The sequence below is a fragment of the Delphinapterus leucas genome, chromosome 7 (assembly GCF_059928025.1).
Source record: "Delphinapterus leucas isolate spDelLeu-1000000601 "Yukka" chromosome 7, BTC_Dleu_Yukka2, whole genome shotgun sequence".
In the NCBI taxonomy this organism is placed as follows: Eukaryota; Metazoa; Chordata; class Mammalia; order Artiodactyla; family Monodontidae; genus Delphinapterus; species Delphinapterus leucas.
Window position 1 is genome coordinate 85,393,304 of NC_143135.1, and position 19,590 is coordinate 85,412,893.

General features: G+C 38.7%; 1 protein-coding gene and 1 pseudogene across 1 annotated transcript in view; both read right to left on the reverse strand.

Annotated features, from left to right (window-relative positions):
* Positions 1 to 18,144, reverse strand: part of C7H11orf65 (chromosome 7 C11orf65 homolog) — a 100,016-nt gene extending 81,872 nt beyond the window's left edge. Inside the window, exon 1 of the mRNA XM_022561597.2 lies at positions 11,042 to 18,144. Within this exon, the coding sequence (XP_022417305.1) occupies positions 11,042 to 11,122 (81 nt within the window). The 5' untranslated portion in view covers positions 11,123 to 18,144. The remainder of the gene's footprint in view (positions 1 to 11,041) is intronic.
* Positions 8,562 to 9,978, reverse strand: LOC111168060 (large ribosomal subunit protein uL30 pseudogene; annotated as a pseudogene).
* Positions 18,145 to 19,590: the final 1,446 nt, after the last annotated feature.

Consider the following 19,590-nt stretch of genomic DNA (forward strand, 5'->3'; position numbering starts at 1 on the left):
CAGCACTAACCGTAAAGAACAAGTGATAAACTGGATCTTATTAAAATTAAAGACTTATCAAAAACACCTTTAAGAGGGAAGTGAGGTACCCTGGAAGATGATATTTTATATTGCAATAAAGGATTTGTATTCAGGATATTTGAAAAACTCCTCCAAGTGAATATTGACAAGGGAGAGGTGATGGAACTTGGGGATTTGAATACTGCAAGATATGTGAAGAAAAGGATAGAGATATTTATATCCTCATCATATATAATAAGGACTCAAGTGATCCTTTGTTAGTATGATGGAACAAGAAACAAAGGTCTTTAAAGCAGCAAGGTAAGAAACAGAGGAATTAAAACAATGATGATACTGAGGGGGGAGATAAGCAGGGTTTTGGAGGATAAGTAAGGTAAATTCTTAATCATCTTTGCAGAAAGTCAACAGATCACTTCTAAAGTTGATAAGTAAAATATAATAAGCATATTATTTAGAAGCATGGAACTAGTGACTAGAAGATCTAAAACAAAAAGTTAGATAAAAGTGGTTGCTTTTAGAGTATGAAGGTGGAAGGTAGTGAGATGGGGTAAAGACTTGCTTTTTAGTGTAAGTTCTTTTACATTATTTTAAAGAAGTACACAAAGTACTTTGATAAAAATATTTTAAATTACAGAAAAAACTGCATTCACATTACGACGACTATGCAAATTATTCAATTACAGGGCCACATAATATGCTAAAACTATGCATCTTTATTTAGAAGTCACCCTCTGGGCCACTTGAAGTAGAACGTATCTAGAATCAAGATCAAATGTACTGAGTGAAGTAAGTCAGAAAGAGAAAAACAAATACCGTATGCTAACACATATATATGGAATCTAAAAAAAAAAGGTTCCGATGAACTTAGGGGCAGGACAGGAATAAAGACGCAGACTTAGAGAATGGACTTGAGGACATCGGGAGGGGGAAGGGTAAGCTGGGACGAAGTGAGAGAGTGGCATTGACATATATACACTACCAAATGTAAAATAGCTAGCTAGTGGGAAGTAACCACATAGCCCAGGGAGATCAGCTCCATGCTTTGTGACCACCTAGAGGGGTGGGATGGGGGGGGTGGGATAGGGAGGGTGGGAAGGATATGCAAGAGGGAGGGGTTATGGGGATATATGTATACGTATAGCTGAATCACTTTGCTATACAGCAGAAACTAACAACATTGTAAAGCAATTATACTCCAATAAAGATGTTAAAAAAATCAAATGCATTCTCTTTACATAGAGGTTAGAAATATATTAATTTGCCTTATATTTGAACCATGACTTTCATGGTTAGTTGTTTTTCGGAGTTTCTAACCTCTTTTTATTTTTTATTTTATCTATTTATTTTTTTGTGGAATCAAAAAAAAAAGATACAAATGAATGTAGTTATCAAACAAAAACAGACTCAAAGACATAGAAAACAAACTTATGATTACCAAAGGGGAAGTGGGGGGAGGGATAAATTAAGAGTTTGGGATTAACTGATACACACACTACTCTAGATAAAATAGATAACCAACAAGGACCTACTGTATAGCATAGGGAACTATGCTCAATATCTTGTAATAAACTATAATGGAAAAGGATATATTTATATAACTGAAAAACTTTGCTGTACACCCAAAACCAACACAACATCGTAAATCAACTACACTTCAACAAAAACTTTCAAAAAACATCTACCACCTCTGTGCAAAGTTTGAGGGTCCTTAGAGTTTGGTGTGCTGCCTGACAATTTACAAGGGTCTTGAAAATCTTCTAGTTTTTCTTTTTTTTTTTTTTTTTGAGGTACGTGGGCCTCTCACTGTTGTGTCCTCTCCTGTTGTGGAGCACAGGCTATGGACGCACAGGCTCAGCGGCCATGGCTCACGGGCCCAGCCGCTCCACGGCATGTGGGATCTTCCCAGACCAGGGCACGAACCCATGTGCCCTGCATTGGCAGCTGGACTCTCAACCACTGTGCCACCAGGGAAGCCCGAAAATCTGTTAGTTTTGAGTGAAACCTAAGAAAGAGAAGTCTCTCTGGATGGTCCAGGGCTTCAGTGCAAGTGATAACATTAGTTGGCCCTTTAGGGCTGAGTAAAAACAATGACAAATGGAATTGTGATGGTGGTTCATGATGATCTGTGAAACCTATACTACTGGATGAATCACAGAAGAAACATTCAGGGTTTCGGAGCAATGCTCTATCATCACTGGGTAAGTATTCTGTATGACACACTTTTTGTCTTACATCTGGACTCTGCTGGATTCTAGTTATTTAACATGATCTTCCATAAAGTAAGTTTTGTGTTATTCTACCTGGCAAAGTGCCCTGGCCAATTGAGATGCTGGCTGAACATCAGTGAACATAGAGTGAGCAGTAGGTGGGATCAGCTGCAGCAACAAGGAATGTAGTCTCTACACAAACTTTTCTCTTGATTTTTTAATTGTAATAGTTATTTTAATTAATTTATCTCCTCTTTCCCTTATATTTCTACCACTATTTTATATTGGTAGTGTTTGTGGTGATAAAGGTAGCATTATTTCAAAGTTTTACAATATTTAAATGGAATACCAACAAAGAACAAAAGGGAATATCAACCCATAAAGTTCAGACATTTTGCCAGATTAAAAAAAATTTTTTAAAGATCTTTATTGGTGTATAATTGTTTCACAATACTGTGTTAGTTTCTGTTGCACAACAAAGCGAATCAGCCACATGCATACACATGTCCCCATATCCACTCCCTCTTGAGCTTCCCTCCCATCCTCCCTATCCCACCCCTCTAGGTCATCGCAAAGCACCAAGCCGATCTCCCTGTGCTATGCTGCTGCTTCCCATGAGCCAACTATTTTACATTTGGTAGTGTGTATATGTGGATGCTACCCTCACTTCGCCCCAGCTTTGCCCTCCCACCCCATGTCCTCAAACCCATTTTCTATGTCTACCTCTTTATTCCTGCCCTGCAACTAGGTTCATGAGTACCATTTTTTTTTTTTTAGATTCCATACATATGCGTTAGCATATGGTATTTGTTTTTCTCTTTCTGAGTAACTTCACTCTGTATAACAGACACTAGGTCCATCCACCTCACTACAAATAACTCAATTTCATTTCTTTTTATGGCTGAGTAATATTCCATTGTATATATGGGTCACATCTTCTTTATCCATTCATCTGTTGATGGACATTTGGGTTGGTTCCATGTCCTGGCTATTGTAAATAGTGCTGCAATGAACATTGTGGTACATGTCTCTTTTTTTTTTCTGCGGTACGTGGGCCTCTCACTGTTGTGGCCTCTCCTGTTGCGGAGCACAGGCTCTGGATGCACAGGCCCAGCGGCCATGGCTCACGGGTCCAGCCACTCCACGACATAAGGGATCTTCCAGGACCGGGGCACGAACCGGTGTCCCCTGCATTGGCAGGTGGTCTCTCAACCACTGCGCCACCAGGGAAGTCCACATGTCTCTTTTTGAATTATGGTTTTCTCTGGGTATATGCCCAGTAGTGGGATTGCTGGGTCATATGGTAATTCTATTTTTAGTTTTTTAAGGAACCTCCACACTGTTTTCCATAGTGGTTGTACCTATTTACATTCCCACCAACAGTGCAGGAGGGTTCCCTTTTCACCACACCCTTTCCAGCACTTATTGTTTCTAGATTTTTTGATAATGGCCATTCTGACTGGTGTGAGGTGATACCTCATTGTAGTTTTGATTTGCATTTCTCTAATAATTAGTGATGTGGAGCATCTTTTCATGTGACTCTTGGCCATCTGTATGTCTTCCTTGGTGAAATGTCTATTTAGGTCTTCTGCCCATTTTTACCCTGGATTGTTTGTTTTTTTGATATTGAGTTCCATGAGCTGTTTGTATATTTTGGAGATTAATCCTTTGTCTGTTGTTTCATTTGCAAATATTTTCTCCCATTCTGAGGGCTGTATTTTCATCTTGTTTATGGTTTCCTTTGCTGTGCAAAAGCTTTTAACTTTCATTAGGTCCCATTTGTTTATTTTTGTTTTTATTTCCATTTCTCTAGGAGGTGGGTCAAAAAAGATCTTGCTGTAGTTTATGTCAAAGAGTGTTTTTCCTATATTTTCCTCTAAGAGTTTTATAGTGTCTGGTCTTACATTTAAGTCTTTAATCCATTTGGAGTTTATTTTTGTGTATGGTGTTAGGGAGTGTTCTAATTTCATTCTTTTACATGTAGCTCTCCAGTTTTCCTGGCACCACTTATTGAAGAAGCTGTCTTTTCTCCATTGTATGTTCCTGCCTCCTTTGTCATAGATTAGGTGCCCATATGTGCATGGGTTTATCTTTGGGCATTCTATTCTGTATTGTTGATCTATATTTCTGTTTTTGTGCCATTACCATACTGTTTTGATTACTGTAGCTCTGTGGTATAGTTTGAAGTCAGGGAGCCTGATTCCTCCAGCTCCGTTTGGCTTTCTCAAGATTGTTTGGTTATGCAGGGTCTTTTGTGTTTCCATACGAATTTAAAAATTTTTTGCTCTAATTCTGTGAAGAATGCTGTTGGTAGTTTGATAGGGATTGCATTGAATCTGTAGATTGCTTTGGGTAGCATAGTCATTTTCACAACATTGATTCTTCCAATCCAAGTACATGGTATATTTCTCCATCTGTTTATGTCATCTTTGATTTCTTTCATCAGTGTTTTATAGTTTTCTGAGTATAAGTCTTTTGCCTCCTTAGGCAGGATTATTCCTAGGTATTTTATTCTTTTTGTTGCAATGGTAAATGGGAGTATTTCCTTAATTTCTCTTTCTGATTTTTCGTTGTTGGTGTATAGGAATGCCAGAGATTTCTGTGCATTAATTTTGTATCCTGCAAGCTTACCAAATTCAGTGATTAGTTCTAGTAGTTTTCTGGTGACAACTTTAGGATTTTCTACTGTCGATTTCTCCTTTCATGGTTGTTAGCATTTGCCTTATGTATTGAGGTGCTCCTATGTTGGGTGCATAAACATTTATAATTGTTATAGCTTCTACTTGGATTGATCCTTTGATCATTATGTACTGTCTCTCCTTATCTCTTGTAACAGTCTTTATTTTAAAGTCTATTTTATCTGATATGAGTATTGCTACTCCAGCTTTCTTCTGAGTTCCATTTGCATGGAATATCTTTTTCCATCCCTTCACTTTCAGGCTGTATGTGTCCCTAGGTCTGAAGTGGGTCTCTTGTAGACAGCATATATATGGATCTTGCTTTTGTATCCATTCAGCCAGTCTGTGTCTTTTGGTTGGAGCATTTAATCCATTTACATTCAAGGTTATTATTGATATGTGTGTTCCTATTACCATTTTCTTAATTGTTTTGGGTTTGTTTTTGTGGGTCTTTTTCTTCTCTTGCATTTCCCACTTAGAGAAGTTCCTTTAGCATTTGTTGTAAAGTTATTTGGTGGTGCTGAATTCTCTTAGCTTTTGCTTGTTTGAAAAGCTTTTGACTTCTCCATCGAATCTGAATGAGATCCTTGCTGGGTAGAGTAATCTTGGTTGTAGGTTTTTCTCTTTCATCACTTTAAGTACATCCTGCCACTCCCTCTGGCCTGCAGAGTTTCCACTGAAAAATCAGCTGATAACCTTATGGAGATTCTTTTGTATGTTATTTTTTGTTTTTCCCTTGCTGATTTTAATATATTTTCTTTGAATTTATTTTTTCTTAGTTTGATTAACATATGTCTTGGTGTGTTTTTCCTAGGGTTTATCTTGTATGGGACTGTCTGTGCTTCCTGGACTTGGGTGACTATTTCCTTTCCCATGTTAGGGTAGTTTTCAACTATAATCTCTTCAAATATTTTCTCAGACCCTTTCTTTTTCTCTTCTTCTTCTGGGACCCCTATAATTCGAATGTTGGTGTGTTTATTGTTGTCCCAGAGGTCTCTGAGACTGTCTTCAATTCTTTTCATTCTTTTTTCTTTATTCTGTTCCTTGGCAGTTATTTCCACTATTTTGTCTTCCAGCTCACTTATTCATTCTTCTGGTCCGTTATTCTGTTATTGATCTTTCTAGTGTATTTTTCAGTTCAGTTATTGTGTTGTTCATCTCTATTTGTTTGTTCTTTAGTTCTTGTAGATCTTTGTTAAACATTTCTTGTATTTTCTCAATCTGTGCCTCCATTCTATTTCTGAGATTCTGGATCATCTTTACTATCATTACACTGAATTCTTTTTCAGGTAGATTGCCTATTTCCTCTTCATTTATTTGGTCTTGTAGGTTTTTACCTTGCTCCTTCATCTGTGACATATTTTTTTGCCATCTCTCTCTCTCTCTCTCTTTTTTTAATGAGTGGGATTGCATTCCTGTCTTACTAGTTGTTTGGCTGAGGCTTCCAACACTGGAGTTTGTAGGCTATTGGGTAGAGCTGGGTCTTGGTGCTGAGATGAGGAGCTCCGTGAGACCTCACTCCAGTGAATATTCTCTGGAGTCTGAGATTCTCTGTTAGTCCAGTAGTTCAGACTTGGAGCTCCCACCATAGGAGATTTGGCCCAGCTCCAGGGTCATGAACCAAGATCCTGCAAGCCACCTGGGGTGGCAAAAAAAAAAAAAAAGCAACAACAAGGTAAAAAATAAAATTAGACTAGGAAACTAACAGATATGTTAGGAAGAATATAAAAATAAAAATATAGATGAATCAGAAACCAGAAGGTACATCAGTACCACAATAATAAAAAAGAGGAGGGAAAAGGGACAGGGGGGCGAAGGCCTTGGCTGTGGAGGGGGGGGCTTAAGCAAGTGCAAGGTTTGGGTGGTGGGTGGGGCCAATGCTCAGGACCTACAGGGCTGGAAAAGGCCCTGGGGGCTGTGGGGAGTGGGGCTTAGGCTCAAGGAACAGAAGGGGTCCAGGCACGGCAGGGGACCTCACCTGGGAGCCCAGCAGGCTTCCTGGGCTTGAGTGGGCCAGGCAATCGCTCTCTGGTCCTCTCCTGCTCTTCTCAGAGAGTCCCTCCTTCCTTCCTCTCCTGATCTCCCCAGCTTCTGGGGTGCTGATCCCATCTGGACTCCACTTCTCCTCACCCCCTCAGTCCCCCTATGTCCTACTGGTTCACTTTGGGGTTCCTCCCATCTCCTTGGGTGTCAGAGTCTCCCACCAGTAGCTGGCAGTCACCCCAGTTGTGGAGAGATGTTAACTCCACATCTTCCCACACCACCATCTTGACTCCACCTCCCTCTAATGTCTTTTTAAATCCAGCTTCTCAGTCATACCTTCTATTGCATGGGGTACTATTTAGTCTCCAGATACAACCTTCCTAGAGCCATTCAACATAATGATCTAAGCTAAATTGATTACTATTTTTATTTCCTTCAGATTCTGTTATTTCTTTTTCTTTTCTTTCTGTTTCTACATCATTGGTTTTCCTTAAATGTCAGGTGATTGTCCATTAGTAGTGACAAATGAAGGTCTGTGTCAGTTTTTCTAGGGAGCTAGTGTAAGTATCCTGTGCTTTTGTGTAAGTCTCTGGTTTTCCACTGTTCACACTCATGAATGGGAAGATTGCCTTGGGCCTTTGTGAAGTGGGTGGAATAAGTTAATGAACAGACTTTCTTAGAGGAAGTATGGTCAGGTAGCCAGCAATTACACAAGGCATCTCTCAAATACTAAAATTAAGAGGGTTTTACTGTGGAGTACCAAATCCATGCTAGAACTAGCTTTCCCAGAGGGTTCATGTAAATTTTTTAAAGAGATAATCCTTCAGGGTTTGTTTCTTTTTGGTGGGGGGGATGCTGTGCTACTGCGCAGCATATGAGACCTTAGTTCTCTGACCAGGAATTGAACCCACACCCCCTGCATTGGAAGCGCAGAGTCTTAACCACTGGGCTGCCAGAGAAGTCCCTTGTTTTTTTTTTAAATTTTTATTTATGTTGTGTTATAGTTGATTTACAATGTTGTGTTAGTTTCAGGTGTACAGCAAAGTGGATCAGTTATACATATACATATATCCATTCTTTTTCAGCTTCTGATTTGGGTTTTAAGAAGAGGACTGATCATCAGGGAAACCAGAAAATTCCATCTTGAAGCCCAGCAGAAATAAATGGTGGGCATTTCCCTGAGTCATAAATGGCACAGGGGCTCAGCAATCTACCACCATGTTCTTAACAGGAAACACTCCATTTGGCTAGGGAAAGGGTCCATCTGTCTCATAGCTCAGATTAAAATTCTGAGCTAGAGAAAAGAACTAAGCCAATTGCAGGCAAGGATAAGGAAGTTACCAGATACACCTAGAGACAGCCACATCTGAGAGCTTGCCAAGCTGTCACTGAAGTTAGAACATGGACTCACAGCAGAGAGCATTGTTTTTGTGTGCTTCTTTCCAATTGTATTTCAAGTTCTTTCCAAAACAAGGCCCTGGGCTTGGTTCACTGCTGTCCTGTATTCATGCTTGGGTATTCATTCACCAACATTAAACCCCAGGATAGAAGTTGTGATAAAACAGGACTCCTTTCTCCATGGAGTGAATCTTGGCTGGTTTCAGTGGTGGATGGTGGTCATCACAGAAAACACACAGGAAATTTTCCTTGGAACTGAGGTGGGATGAAAACTGCCTGCTGTGAACATCATCATCTTTTTCCTGACCTTTTACCTCCAGTTTCTGAAGATAAAGCAGAAAATAATCTTCCTTGAAGATAATGGGTAACAATTCCATAAAACAAAAACACATGCTTCCAATGCACTGTGCTTTCAGATATTCTGGGTTTAGTTCAGCTGCCAGATGAATTGATTGATGCATTCACCTTGATAACCAGGTGAGCCCACTTCCTTGAGGAAGCCCCCTCTATTCTTGGTAGCACAATAGGCTACTTAGAGTTGCAAAGGGCACAAGAGCCCTGCGATCACCTGAAAATCCTTCCCTGGGAAGGCAACTCCATGAATGAGGTCTTCCAAGCAAACGACACCAAACTTCCCCAGGTGCTCCTCAATCACTGTGTTGTCTGTCAGTGTGACGATTTTATTCTTGACCTTGGCTTGTCCACATTTAAAGATGAGTTCCTGAACAGACTTCAGATTTGCAAATCCCCAGGTCACATAAGTTTCCACTATATGAAGTGCTTTTATGGTTTAAGGGGTTACTTTCATAAAGACATCACTGAAAATCTTATTCAGGCCAAGTCTTGCAATGGTCCTCTGCACCAGTAAACTCACCCCATTAATCATTTGGATGTGTACAACAAAGGCTAAGGAGTGTTTATCTGGCACTTCCAAGCCACGAGGTTTCACTTCTCGTTGTCTGAGTCGCACCCTGTCACGTAGTTGCCGCCAGGACTCATGTAGGAACCATTCTAGTTGCTTAAACTTGAGTTTTTCTCCTTTCCTCTGCTCCTTCCTTTGCAAAAGCACCTGCTTTGCCTGGGTGGCTTTGAGGGCCTGATAAGCCTTCCTCTTTTTCAGGAGATTTTCTGGAACCAAAGGGATCTTTTTTATTGGCTCTACCTCTGCCATCTTTCCAAAGCTGTGGGCTACTCTGGGTTTGTTTCTCTTATGCACAATGGTAAATATCCATCTACCAGTAGATTTTTGACTAATGATAAATATCCACCTGCCTATAGCTTTGGGTCTTGAAGTGACAGTGGAGACAACTGGCACAGCTCTTCCATGTACAAACCTTCAATTAACCCTATTGTCTATAGTCATTCTCCTTTTAGCCTTTTTAAATTGCTAAATCCTAATTGACGTCCTTTCTAGGGTTCCAATGACAAACGAGCTATCTCACTAGTGCCCCTTTAAGGTATGTATAGGCAAGTCTTCTACATAGATATGTCCAACAGGATACTACCATTTATTTTTGGTATGAGATAAAATTTCCTATTTGCTCATGAACTCCCTTCTCTCTGTTATGGGTTAACTTTCTATACATTGTCACTTCAGTTGGGTTCTAGAAGGATAGAAAGTGAAAATGTGTGTTCAGTCTACCATCTTGTTAAAATACACACACACACGTTTGTTTATGTACATGGCTTCTCTACTGAAGCTCCTTAAACACAAGGATGTATTGTAAAATGCCTAGCACAGTGTCAGGAACATAACAGGTGTTCAAAGGTATGTGGCTGATTGGATTTGAATGTGGGAGAGAAGAATTACAAATGACAGAAAAGCTTAAGCCTAGATGACAAGTATGCTGTTAGAGACCAACAAAGGAATAGTAGATTTTAAAGGAAATTCTTGTTTTTTAGCATTGGAAATCAATAGTTGTGCCCCAGCATAGGCAAATAATGGAAATTATTTTTCAAGACATCATTAACTGGTATAAAGGTACTTTTGTGTGCTAGAAAGAGAGCCATACCACTTCACACACAGAGTGTTGATGCTATCCTAGAGAAAAGAGAGAAGTCATTTCACCTCTTGGCTCTCACCTAACCCAGTAGATCAAATTGGAATATTCCTTAATGGATAAGGAGACTAATTCTACTCAGACTAGAGCATGGTGAAAAACTACTACATTAATCCAGATATACTTTACGTCCTCAAGAGTAGGTACTGAATAAATATTAAATGAGTGAATGTATCCCTAACACTTGCTCACAAACCTGATTCCAGAGTCAAGATATAAAATTTTTAGAGGTGAAAGTCAAATAAGCCAATTAGTGATACTTTTGCTCATAGTAGCCATTATCAAAGTGCCTGGCCCAGATCAGAAACTCAATAAATATTAGTGAGGTTAATAAGATAATTAATTAATGCTAATTTTTTGAAACTTAAAAAAATGTCTACTTATAAAGCAAAGGGTGGTATACAACTCTTTAATATACTAAAAGCTATTGAATTGTATACTTTATTATTTTTTAAAGTCTTTATTGAATTTGTTACAATATTGCTTCTGTTCTATGTTTTGGTTTTTTGGCCACAAGGCACGTGGGATCTTAGTTCCCCAACCAGGGATCAAACCCGCACCCCCTGCATTGGAAGGCAAAGTCTTAACCACTGGACCGCCAAGGAAGTCCCTGAATTGTATACTTTAAACAGGTGAACTATATGATGTATCAATTACATCTCAATAAAGCTGCAAAAAACCGAAATAAACTCACAAGGAAACTTTTCCAGGCCTTCTGAATGACTCTGGCAGCTCTATCTCTCTTTGTAAATTCTGATTCCTGTTTCCAAGCCATGCAAAACTCCTAAAAGAGAATAAGCAAAGGAGTATATTTTAAATTAATTTACATACTCCATTATGAAACTGTCACTAGAACTCAATGAAAATCAAATAGAAAGTATAAAGGAAATAATGAAAATGATATTTGATATCAAAATAACTATAATAAAAATTAAAATTCACACCTATAATTGATAGCCTAATATGTTCCAATTTGTCTCTTTTTTATTGAAGTATAGTTGATTTACAATATTATATTATTTTCATTATTTTTAAAGATTATACTCCATTTAATGTTATTACAAAACAATGACTATATTTCCCTGTGCTGTACAATATCCTTGTTGCTTATCTATTTTATTCATAGTAGTTTATATCTCTTAATCCCTTATTCCTATCTTGTCCCTCCCCTTTTCCCACTCTCCACTGGTAACCACTAGCTTGTTCTCTATATCTGTAGGACTGTTTCTGTTTTATTATATACATTCATTTGTTTTAGCTTTTAGATACTCTGATAACATAGAGTATTTGTCTTTGTCTGACTTTTTCACTAAGCATAATACTCTCTAGGTCCATTCACATTGTTGCAAATGGCAGAATTTCATTCTTTTTTACAGCTGAGTAATATTCCATTGTATATATACATACTGCATCTTCTTTATCCATTCATCTGTTGATGGATACTTAGATTGCTTCAATATTTTGGCAATTGTACATAATGCTGCTATAAACATTGGGGTTAATATAGCTTTTTGATTTGTGTTTTCATTTTCTTTGGATATATACCCAGCAGTGGAATTGCTGGATCATATAATAGTTCTATTTTTAGTTTTTTGAGGAAGCTCCATACTGTTTTCCACATTTGCTGCACGAATTTACACTCCCACCAACAGTGTATGAGGGTTCCCTTTTCTCCACATCCTTGTCAATGTTTGTTACTTGTAGACTTTTTGATGATATTCTGACAGATGTGAGGTAATATCTCATAATTTTGATTTGTATTTCTCTAATGACTAGCAACGCTGAACATCTTTTCATGTGCCAGTTAGCCACCTGTATGTCTTCTTTGGAAAAATGTCTATTCAGGTCTTCTGCCCATTTTTAAATTGGATTTTTTTTTTGATATTGAGCTGTATGTGCTGATTACATATTTTGATTATTACCCCTATTCTTCATACCATTTGCAAATATTTTCTCCCATTCTGTAGGTTGTCTTTCTGTTTTGTTGATGGTTTCTTTTGTTGTGTGAAAGCTTTTAAGTTTAAGTAGGTCCCAGTTGGGGTGTTTTTTGCTTTTATTTCTTTTGCCTTAGGAGAATGATCCAAGAAAATATTGTTATGACTTTATCTAAGTGTGTTCTACAAACCTTCTCTTCTAGGAGTTTTATGGTTTCAGGTTTTACATTTAGGTCTTTAAACCACTTTGAGTTTTTGTATATGGTGTGAAGGAATGTTCTAATGTCATTGTTTTATATGTGGCTGTCCATTTTTCCCAAAACCACCTGCTGAAGAGACTGTCTTTTCTTCATATATATTCTTGCCTCCTTTGTTGTAAATTAATTGACTGTAGGTGTGTGGGTTTATTTCTGGACTCTCTATTCTCTTCCATTGGTCCATATGTCTGTTTTTGTGCCAATACCATGCTGTTTTGATTACTGTATAGGATTATCTGAAGTCTGGAAGTGTTATGCCTCCAGCTTTCTTCTTTTTTCTCAGGATTGCTTTGGGAATTCAGGGAGTTTTGTGGTTCCATATAAATTTTATTTTATTTTAACTTTTTATTTTATATTGGAGTATAGTTTATTAACAATGTTGTGTTAGTTCCAGGTGTACAGCAAAGTGATTCAGTTATACGTATACATGTATCTATTCTTTCTCAAATTCTTTTCCCATTTAGGTAGTTACATAATATTGAGCAGAGTTCCCTGTGCTGTACAGTAGGTCCCAGTTGGTTATCCATTTATTTTTTAAAAATTTATTTGGCTGAGTTGAGTCTTTGTTACTGTGCACAGGCTTTCTCTAGTTGTGGCAAGCGGGGGCTACTCTTCATTGCGGTGCACGGGCTTCACGTTGCAGTGGCTTCTCTTGTTGCGGAGCACGGGCTCTAGGCATGAGGGCTTCAGTAGTTGTGGCTTGCGGGCTCTAGAACATAGGCTCAGTAGTTGTGGTGCATTGGCTTAGTTGCTTCGCGGCATGCTTCCTGGACCAGGGCTCAAACCCGTGTCCCCAATCTGCATTGGCAGGCAGATTCTTAACTACTGCACCACCAGGGAAGCCCGGTTATCCATTTTAACAATCAATCAATCCCAAACTCCCTAACTATCCCTCCCACCACCCCTCTCTGGAAACCATAAGTTCCTTCTCTAACTCTGAGAGTCTGTTTCTGTTTTGTAAATAAGTTCATTTGTATCATTATTTTTAGATTCCACATATAAGTGATATCATACGATATTTGTCTTTGTCTGACCTACTTCACTCATTATGACAATCTCTAGGTTCATCCATGTTGCTGCAAATGGCATTATTTCATTCTTTTTAATGGCTGAGTAATATTCCATTGTATACATGTGTCACATCTTCTTTATTCATTCATCTGTTGATGGACATTTAGGTTGCTTCCATGTCTTGGCTATTATAAACAGTGCTGCAATGAACACTGGGGTGCATGTATCCTTTTGGACCATGTTCTTCTCCAGATATATGCCCAGGAGTGGGATTGCAGGATCATATGATAACTCCATTTTTAGTTTTTTATGGAACCTCCATACTGTTCTCCACAGTGGCTATACCAATTTACATTCCCACCAGGAGGGCTCCCTCTCTCCAGCGCTCTCCAGTATTTATTGTTTCTGGGTTTTTTGACGCTAGCAATTCTGACTGGTGTGGGGTGATTTCTCATTGCAGTTTTGATTTGCATTTGTTTAAATTATCAATGCTGAACATCTTTTCATGTGCCTCTTGGCCATCTGTATGTCTTCTTTGGAGAAATTTCTATTTAGGTCTTCTGCTCATTTTTTGATTGGGTTGTTTGTTTTTATATTAAGCTGCATGAGCTGTTTGTAAATTTTGGAGACTAACCTGTTGTAGGTCTCGTTGTTTGCAAATATTTTCTCCCATTCTGCAGGTTGTCTTTCCGTCTTGTTTATGGTTTCCTTTGCTGTGAAAAAGCTTTTGAGTTTAATTAGGTCCCATTTGTTTATTATTGTTTTTATTTCCATTACTCTGGAAGACGGATGGAAAAAGATATTGCTGCAATTTATTCAGAGAGTGTTCTGCCTATGTTTTCCTCTAAGAGTTTTATATTGTCCTGTCTTACACTTAGGTCTTTAATCCATTTGGAGTTTATTTTTGTGTATGGTGTTAGAGAGTGTTCTAATTTCATTTTTTTACTTGTAGCTGTCCAGTTTTGCCAGCACCATTTACTGAGACTGTCTTTCCTCCATTGCTTCATCTTACCTCCTTTGCTGTAGATTAATTGACCATAGGTGTGCAGGTTTCTTTCTGGGCTCTCTATCCTCTTCCATTGATCTATATTTCTATTTTTGTGCCAGTACCATACTGTTTTGATGACTATAACTTTGTAGTATGGTCTGAAGTCAGGGAGCCTGATTCCTCCAGCTCTGTTTTTCTTTCTCAAGATTACTTTGGCTATTCAGGGTCTTTTGTGTCTCCATACAAATTTTAAGTTTTTTGCTCTAGTTCTGTGAAAAATGCCATTGGTAACTTGATAGGGATTTCATTGAACCTGTAGATTGCATTGAGTAGTACAGTTATTTTGACAATATTGATTCTTCCAATCCAAGAACATGATATATCTTTCCATCTGCTTGTGTAGTCTTCGTTTTCTTTCATCAGCATCTTATAGTTTTCAGAGTACAGGGTTTTGTCTCCTTAGAGACATCTAGAGACTGTCATACAGAGTGAAGTAAGTCAGAAAGAGAAAAACATGTATCATATATTAATGCATATATGTGGAACCTAGAAAATGGTACAAATGAACCGGTTTGCAGAGCAGACATTGAGACACAGAAGTAGAGAACAAACGTATGGACACCAAGGGGGGAAGCGGTGGGAGGTGGGGGTTGTGGTGTGATGAATTGGGAGATTGGGATTGACATGTATACACTGATGTGTATAAAATGGATGACTAATAAGAAAATAAATAAATAAATAAATAAACATTTTTAAAAAATAAAAAAAATAAAAGCTCCTGTTGACAGCCAAAAAAAAAAAAATCACAGTTTCAATTTCAGTACTTGTGATTGGTCTGTTCATATTTTCTATTTCTTCTTGATTCAGTCTTGGGACTGAATACCTTTATAAGAATTTGCCCATTTCTTTCAGGTTGTCCATTTTATTGAAATATAGTTGCTTGAAGTAGTTTCTTATGATCCCTTGTATTTCTGTGGTGTCAGTTGTAACTTCTCCTTTTTCATTTCTAATTTATAGATTTAAGTCATTTCTCTTTTTTTCTTGATGAATTTGGCTTAAGGTTTATCAATTTTGTCTATCTTTTCAAAGAACCAGCTTTTAGTTTCACTGATCTTTGCTATCTTTTCTTCATCTCTATTTCATTTATTTCTTCTCTGATCTTCATGATTTCTTTCCTTCTACTGACTTTAGATTTTGTTTGTTCCTCTTTCTCTAGTTGCTTTAGGTGTAAGGTTAGGTTGTTTACTTGAGATTTTTATTGTTTCCTGAGGTAAGATTGTATTGTTATAAACCTGCCTCTTAGAACTGCTTTTGCTGCGTCCCATAGGTTTTTGCTCACTGTGCTTTTGTTTTCATTTGTCTCTAGGTGTTTTTTGATTTCCTCTTTGATTTCCTCAGTGATCCATTGGTTGTTTAGTAGCATATTGTTTAGTCTCCATGTGTTTGTGTTTTTTACTTGTAGTTGATTTCTAATGTCATAGTGTTGTGGTCAGAAAAGATGCTTGATATGATTTCAATTTTCTTAAATTTACTGAGGCTCACTTTGTGGCCCAGCATGTAGTCAGTCCTCGAGAATGTTCCATGTGCACATGAGAAGAATGTGTATTCTGCTTTTGATGGAATGCTCTATAAATATCAATTAAATCCATCAGGTCTAATGTGTCATTTAAGGCCTGTGTTTCCTTATTGATTTTCTATCTGGAAGATCTGTCCACTGATGAAAGAGGGGTGTTAAAGTCACCCACAATTACTGTGTTACTGTCTACTTCTCCCTTTATGGCCATTAGTATTTGCCCTATATATTTAGGTGCTCCTATGTTGGTTGCATATATATTCACAATTGTTATGTCTTCTTCTTGGATTGATCCCTTGATCATTATGTAGTATCCTTTGTCTCGTTTATTTCAAAGTCTATTTTGTCTGATACAAATATTGATACTTCAGGTTTCTATTGATTTCCATTTACATGGAATACCTTTTTCCATCCCCTCACTTTTAGCCTGTATGTGTCCCTAGGTCTGAAGTGGGTCTCTTTAGACAGCATATATACACATCTTATTTTTGTAACCATTCAGCCAGTCTATGTCTTTTGGTTGGAGCATTTAATCCATTTACGTTTAAGGTAATTATTGATATGTATGTTCCTATTGTCATTTTCTTAATTGTTTTGGGTTTGTTTTTGTAGGTCTTTTTCTTCCCCTCCTCTTTTGTTCTCTTCTCTTGTGGTTTGATGACCAGCTTTAGTGCTGTGGTTTGGGTTGCTTTTTCTTTTTGTGTGTGTCTATCTATTGTAGTCTTTTGTTTTGCAGTTCCCATTAGGTTTTGATGTAGCAGTCTATATATGTACAAGGTTGTTTTAAGTTGCTGGTCTCTTTCACCTAGAGAAGTTCCTTTAACATTTGTTGCAAAGCTGGTCTAGTGGTGCTGAACTCTCTTAGCTTTTGCTTGTCTGTGAAGCTTTTGATTTCTCCATCACATCTGAATGAGAACTTTGCTGGGTAGAGTATTCTTTGTTGTGGGTTCTATCCTTTCATCACTTTAAATATATCATGCCACTCCCTTCTGGCCTGGAGAGGTTTTGCTGAGTAATCAGTTGATAACCTTACCAGTGTTCCTCTGTATGTTATTTTTGATTTTTCCCTTGTTGCTTTTAATATTTTTTCTTTGTCTTTAATTTTTGTTAGTTTGATTACTATGTGTCTCAGCATGTTCCTCCTTGGGTTTAACCTGTCTGGGACTCTCTTCACTTCCTGGACTAGGGTGACTGTTCCCTTTCCCATGTTAGGGTAGTTTTCAGCTATTATGTCTACAAATATTTTTTCAGGTTCTTTCTCTCTCTTCTCCTTTTGGGACCCCTATAAAGTGAATGTTAGTGCATTTAATATTGTCCCAGAGGTCTCTTATACTGTCTTCATTTTTTTCAGTCTTTTATCTTTATTCGGATCTGTGGCAGTGATTTCTACCATTCTGTCTACCAGGTCACTTATCTATTCTTCTGCCTCATGTATTCTGCTATTGATCCCTTCTAGTGTATTCATTTCAGTTATTGTATTGTTCATCTCTGTCTGTTTGTTCTTTAGTTCTTTAGATCTTTGTTAAACATTCCTTGCATTTCCTGATCCTTGCCTCCATTCTTTTTCTGAGATCTTGGATCATCTTAACTATTATTATTCTGAATTCTTTTTCTGGTAGATTGGCTATCTCGACTTCACCTAGTTGTTTTCTGGGGTTCCATCTTGTTCCTTCATCTGGGACAAATTCCTCTGCCATCTCATTTTTTAAAAAATTATTTATTTAATTAATTTAGTTTTGGCTGTGTTGGGTCTTTGTTGCTGTGCGTGGGCTTTCTCTAGTTGTGGCAAGTGGGGGTTATTCTTTGTTGTAGTGCGCAGGCTTCTCATTGTGGTGGCTTCTCTTGTTGTGGAGCACAGGCTGTAGGCACGCAGGCTTCAGTAGTTGCGGCATGCAGGCTCAGTAGCTGTGATTCACAGGCTCTAGAGTGCAGACTCAGTAGTTGTGGTGGGAAGTCCACAACTCCCACCATGTGGGAAGTCCCTGCCATCTCATTTTGACTAACTTTCTGTGATTGCATTTTATGTTCCACAGGTTGCAGGATTGTAGTTCTTTTTTCTGCTCTCTGCCCTCTGGTAGATAAGGCTGTCTAAGAGGATTGTGCAGGTTTCCTGATGGGAGGGGCTGGTTCCTGGTCAGTGGTGGGTGGATCTGGGTCTTGTCCCTCTGGTGGGCAGGGCCATACTCAGGGAGAGTTTAAGCCACTTTTCTGCTGATGGGTGGGGCTGTGTTCCTGCCCTGTTTGTTGTTTGGCCTTAGGTGACCCAGCACTGGAGACTACAGGCTGTTTGGTCGGGCTAATGGTGGCCTCCAGGAGGGTTCATGCCAGTGGGGACTTCCCAGAACTGCTGCTGCCAGTGTTCTTTTTCCCTACAGTGAGCCCCAGCTGTCCCCCACCTCTGCAGGAGACCCTCCAATACTTGCAGGTAGGTTTGGTCCAGTCTCTTATGGGTTCACTGCTTTTTTTCCCTGGATCCTGGTACACACAAGACTTTGTGTGCATCCTCCACGAATGGAGATTCTTTTTCCACCAGTCTGTGGAAGTCCTGCAATCAAACCCCGCTGGCCTTCATAGCCAGATTCTCTGGGGACTCCTCCTCCTGTTGCCGGACCCCCAGGCTGGGAAGCCTGACGTGGGGCTCAAAACTTTCACTCCTGTGGGATAACTTCTGTGGTATAATTGTTTTCCAGTTTCTGGGTCACTCACCAGTGGGTATGGGATATGATTTTATCACAATTGTGCCCATCCTACCATCTCACTGTGGCTTCTTTTTTGTCTTAGGGTATCTTTTTTGGTGTGTTCCATCATTTTTTGGTGATGGTTGTTCAGCAGTTAGTTGTGATTTTGGTGTTTTCGTAAGAAGGGGGTGAGCTCACATCCTTCTATTCCACCATCTTTAGCTCTCAACATCTCCATATAAATTTTAGGATTATCCTAGTTCTATGAAAAATGTCATGGGTATTTTGACAGGAATTGCATTAAATCTGTATATTGCCTTGTGTAGTATGGCCATTTTAACAATATTAATTCCTCTAATCCAAAGCCATGGTATATGTTTCCATTTCTTTGACTAATCTTCAGTTTCCTTCATCAGTGTTTTATAGTTTTTGGATATAGGTTTTTCACCTCCTTGGTTTATGTTTATTCTTCAGTTTTTTTGTTTTTTTTTTTGATGCAATTTTATTTTTTTATTTTTGACAGCATTGGGTCTTTGGTGCTGTGCATGGGCTTTCTCTGGTTGCTTCAAGCAGGGGTTGCTCTTCATTGCAGTACATGGGCTTCTCATTGTGGTGGCTTCTCTTGTTGCAGAGCATGGGATCTAGGCTTGCAGGCGTCAGCAGTTGTGGCATGTGGGCTCAGTAGTTGTGGCTCGTGGGCTCTAGAGTGCAGGCTCAGTAGTTGTGGTACACAGGCTTAGTTACTCCGTGGCATGTGGGATCTTCCTGGACAAGGGATCGAACCTGTGTCCCCTGCATTGGC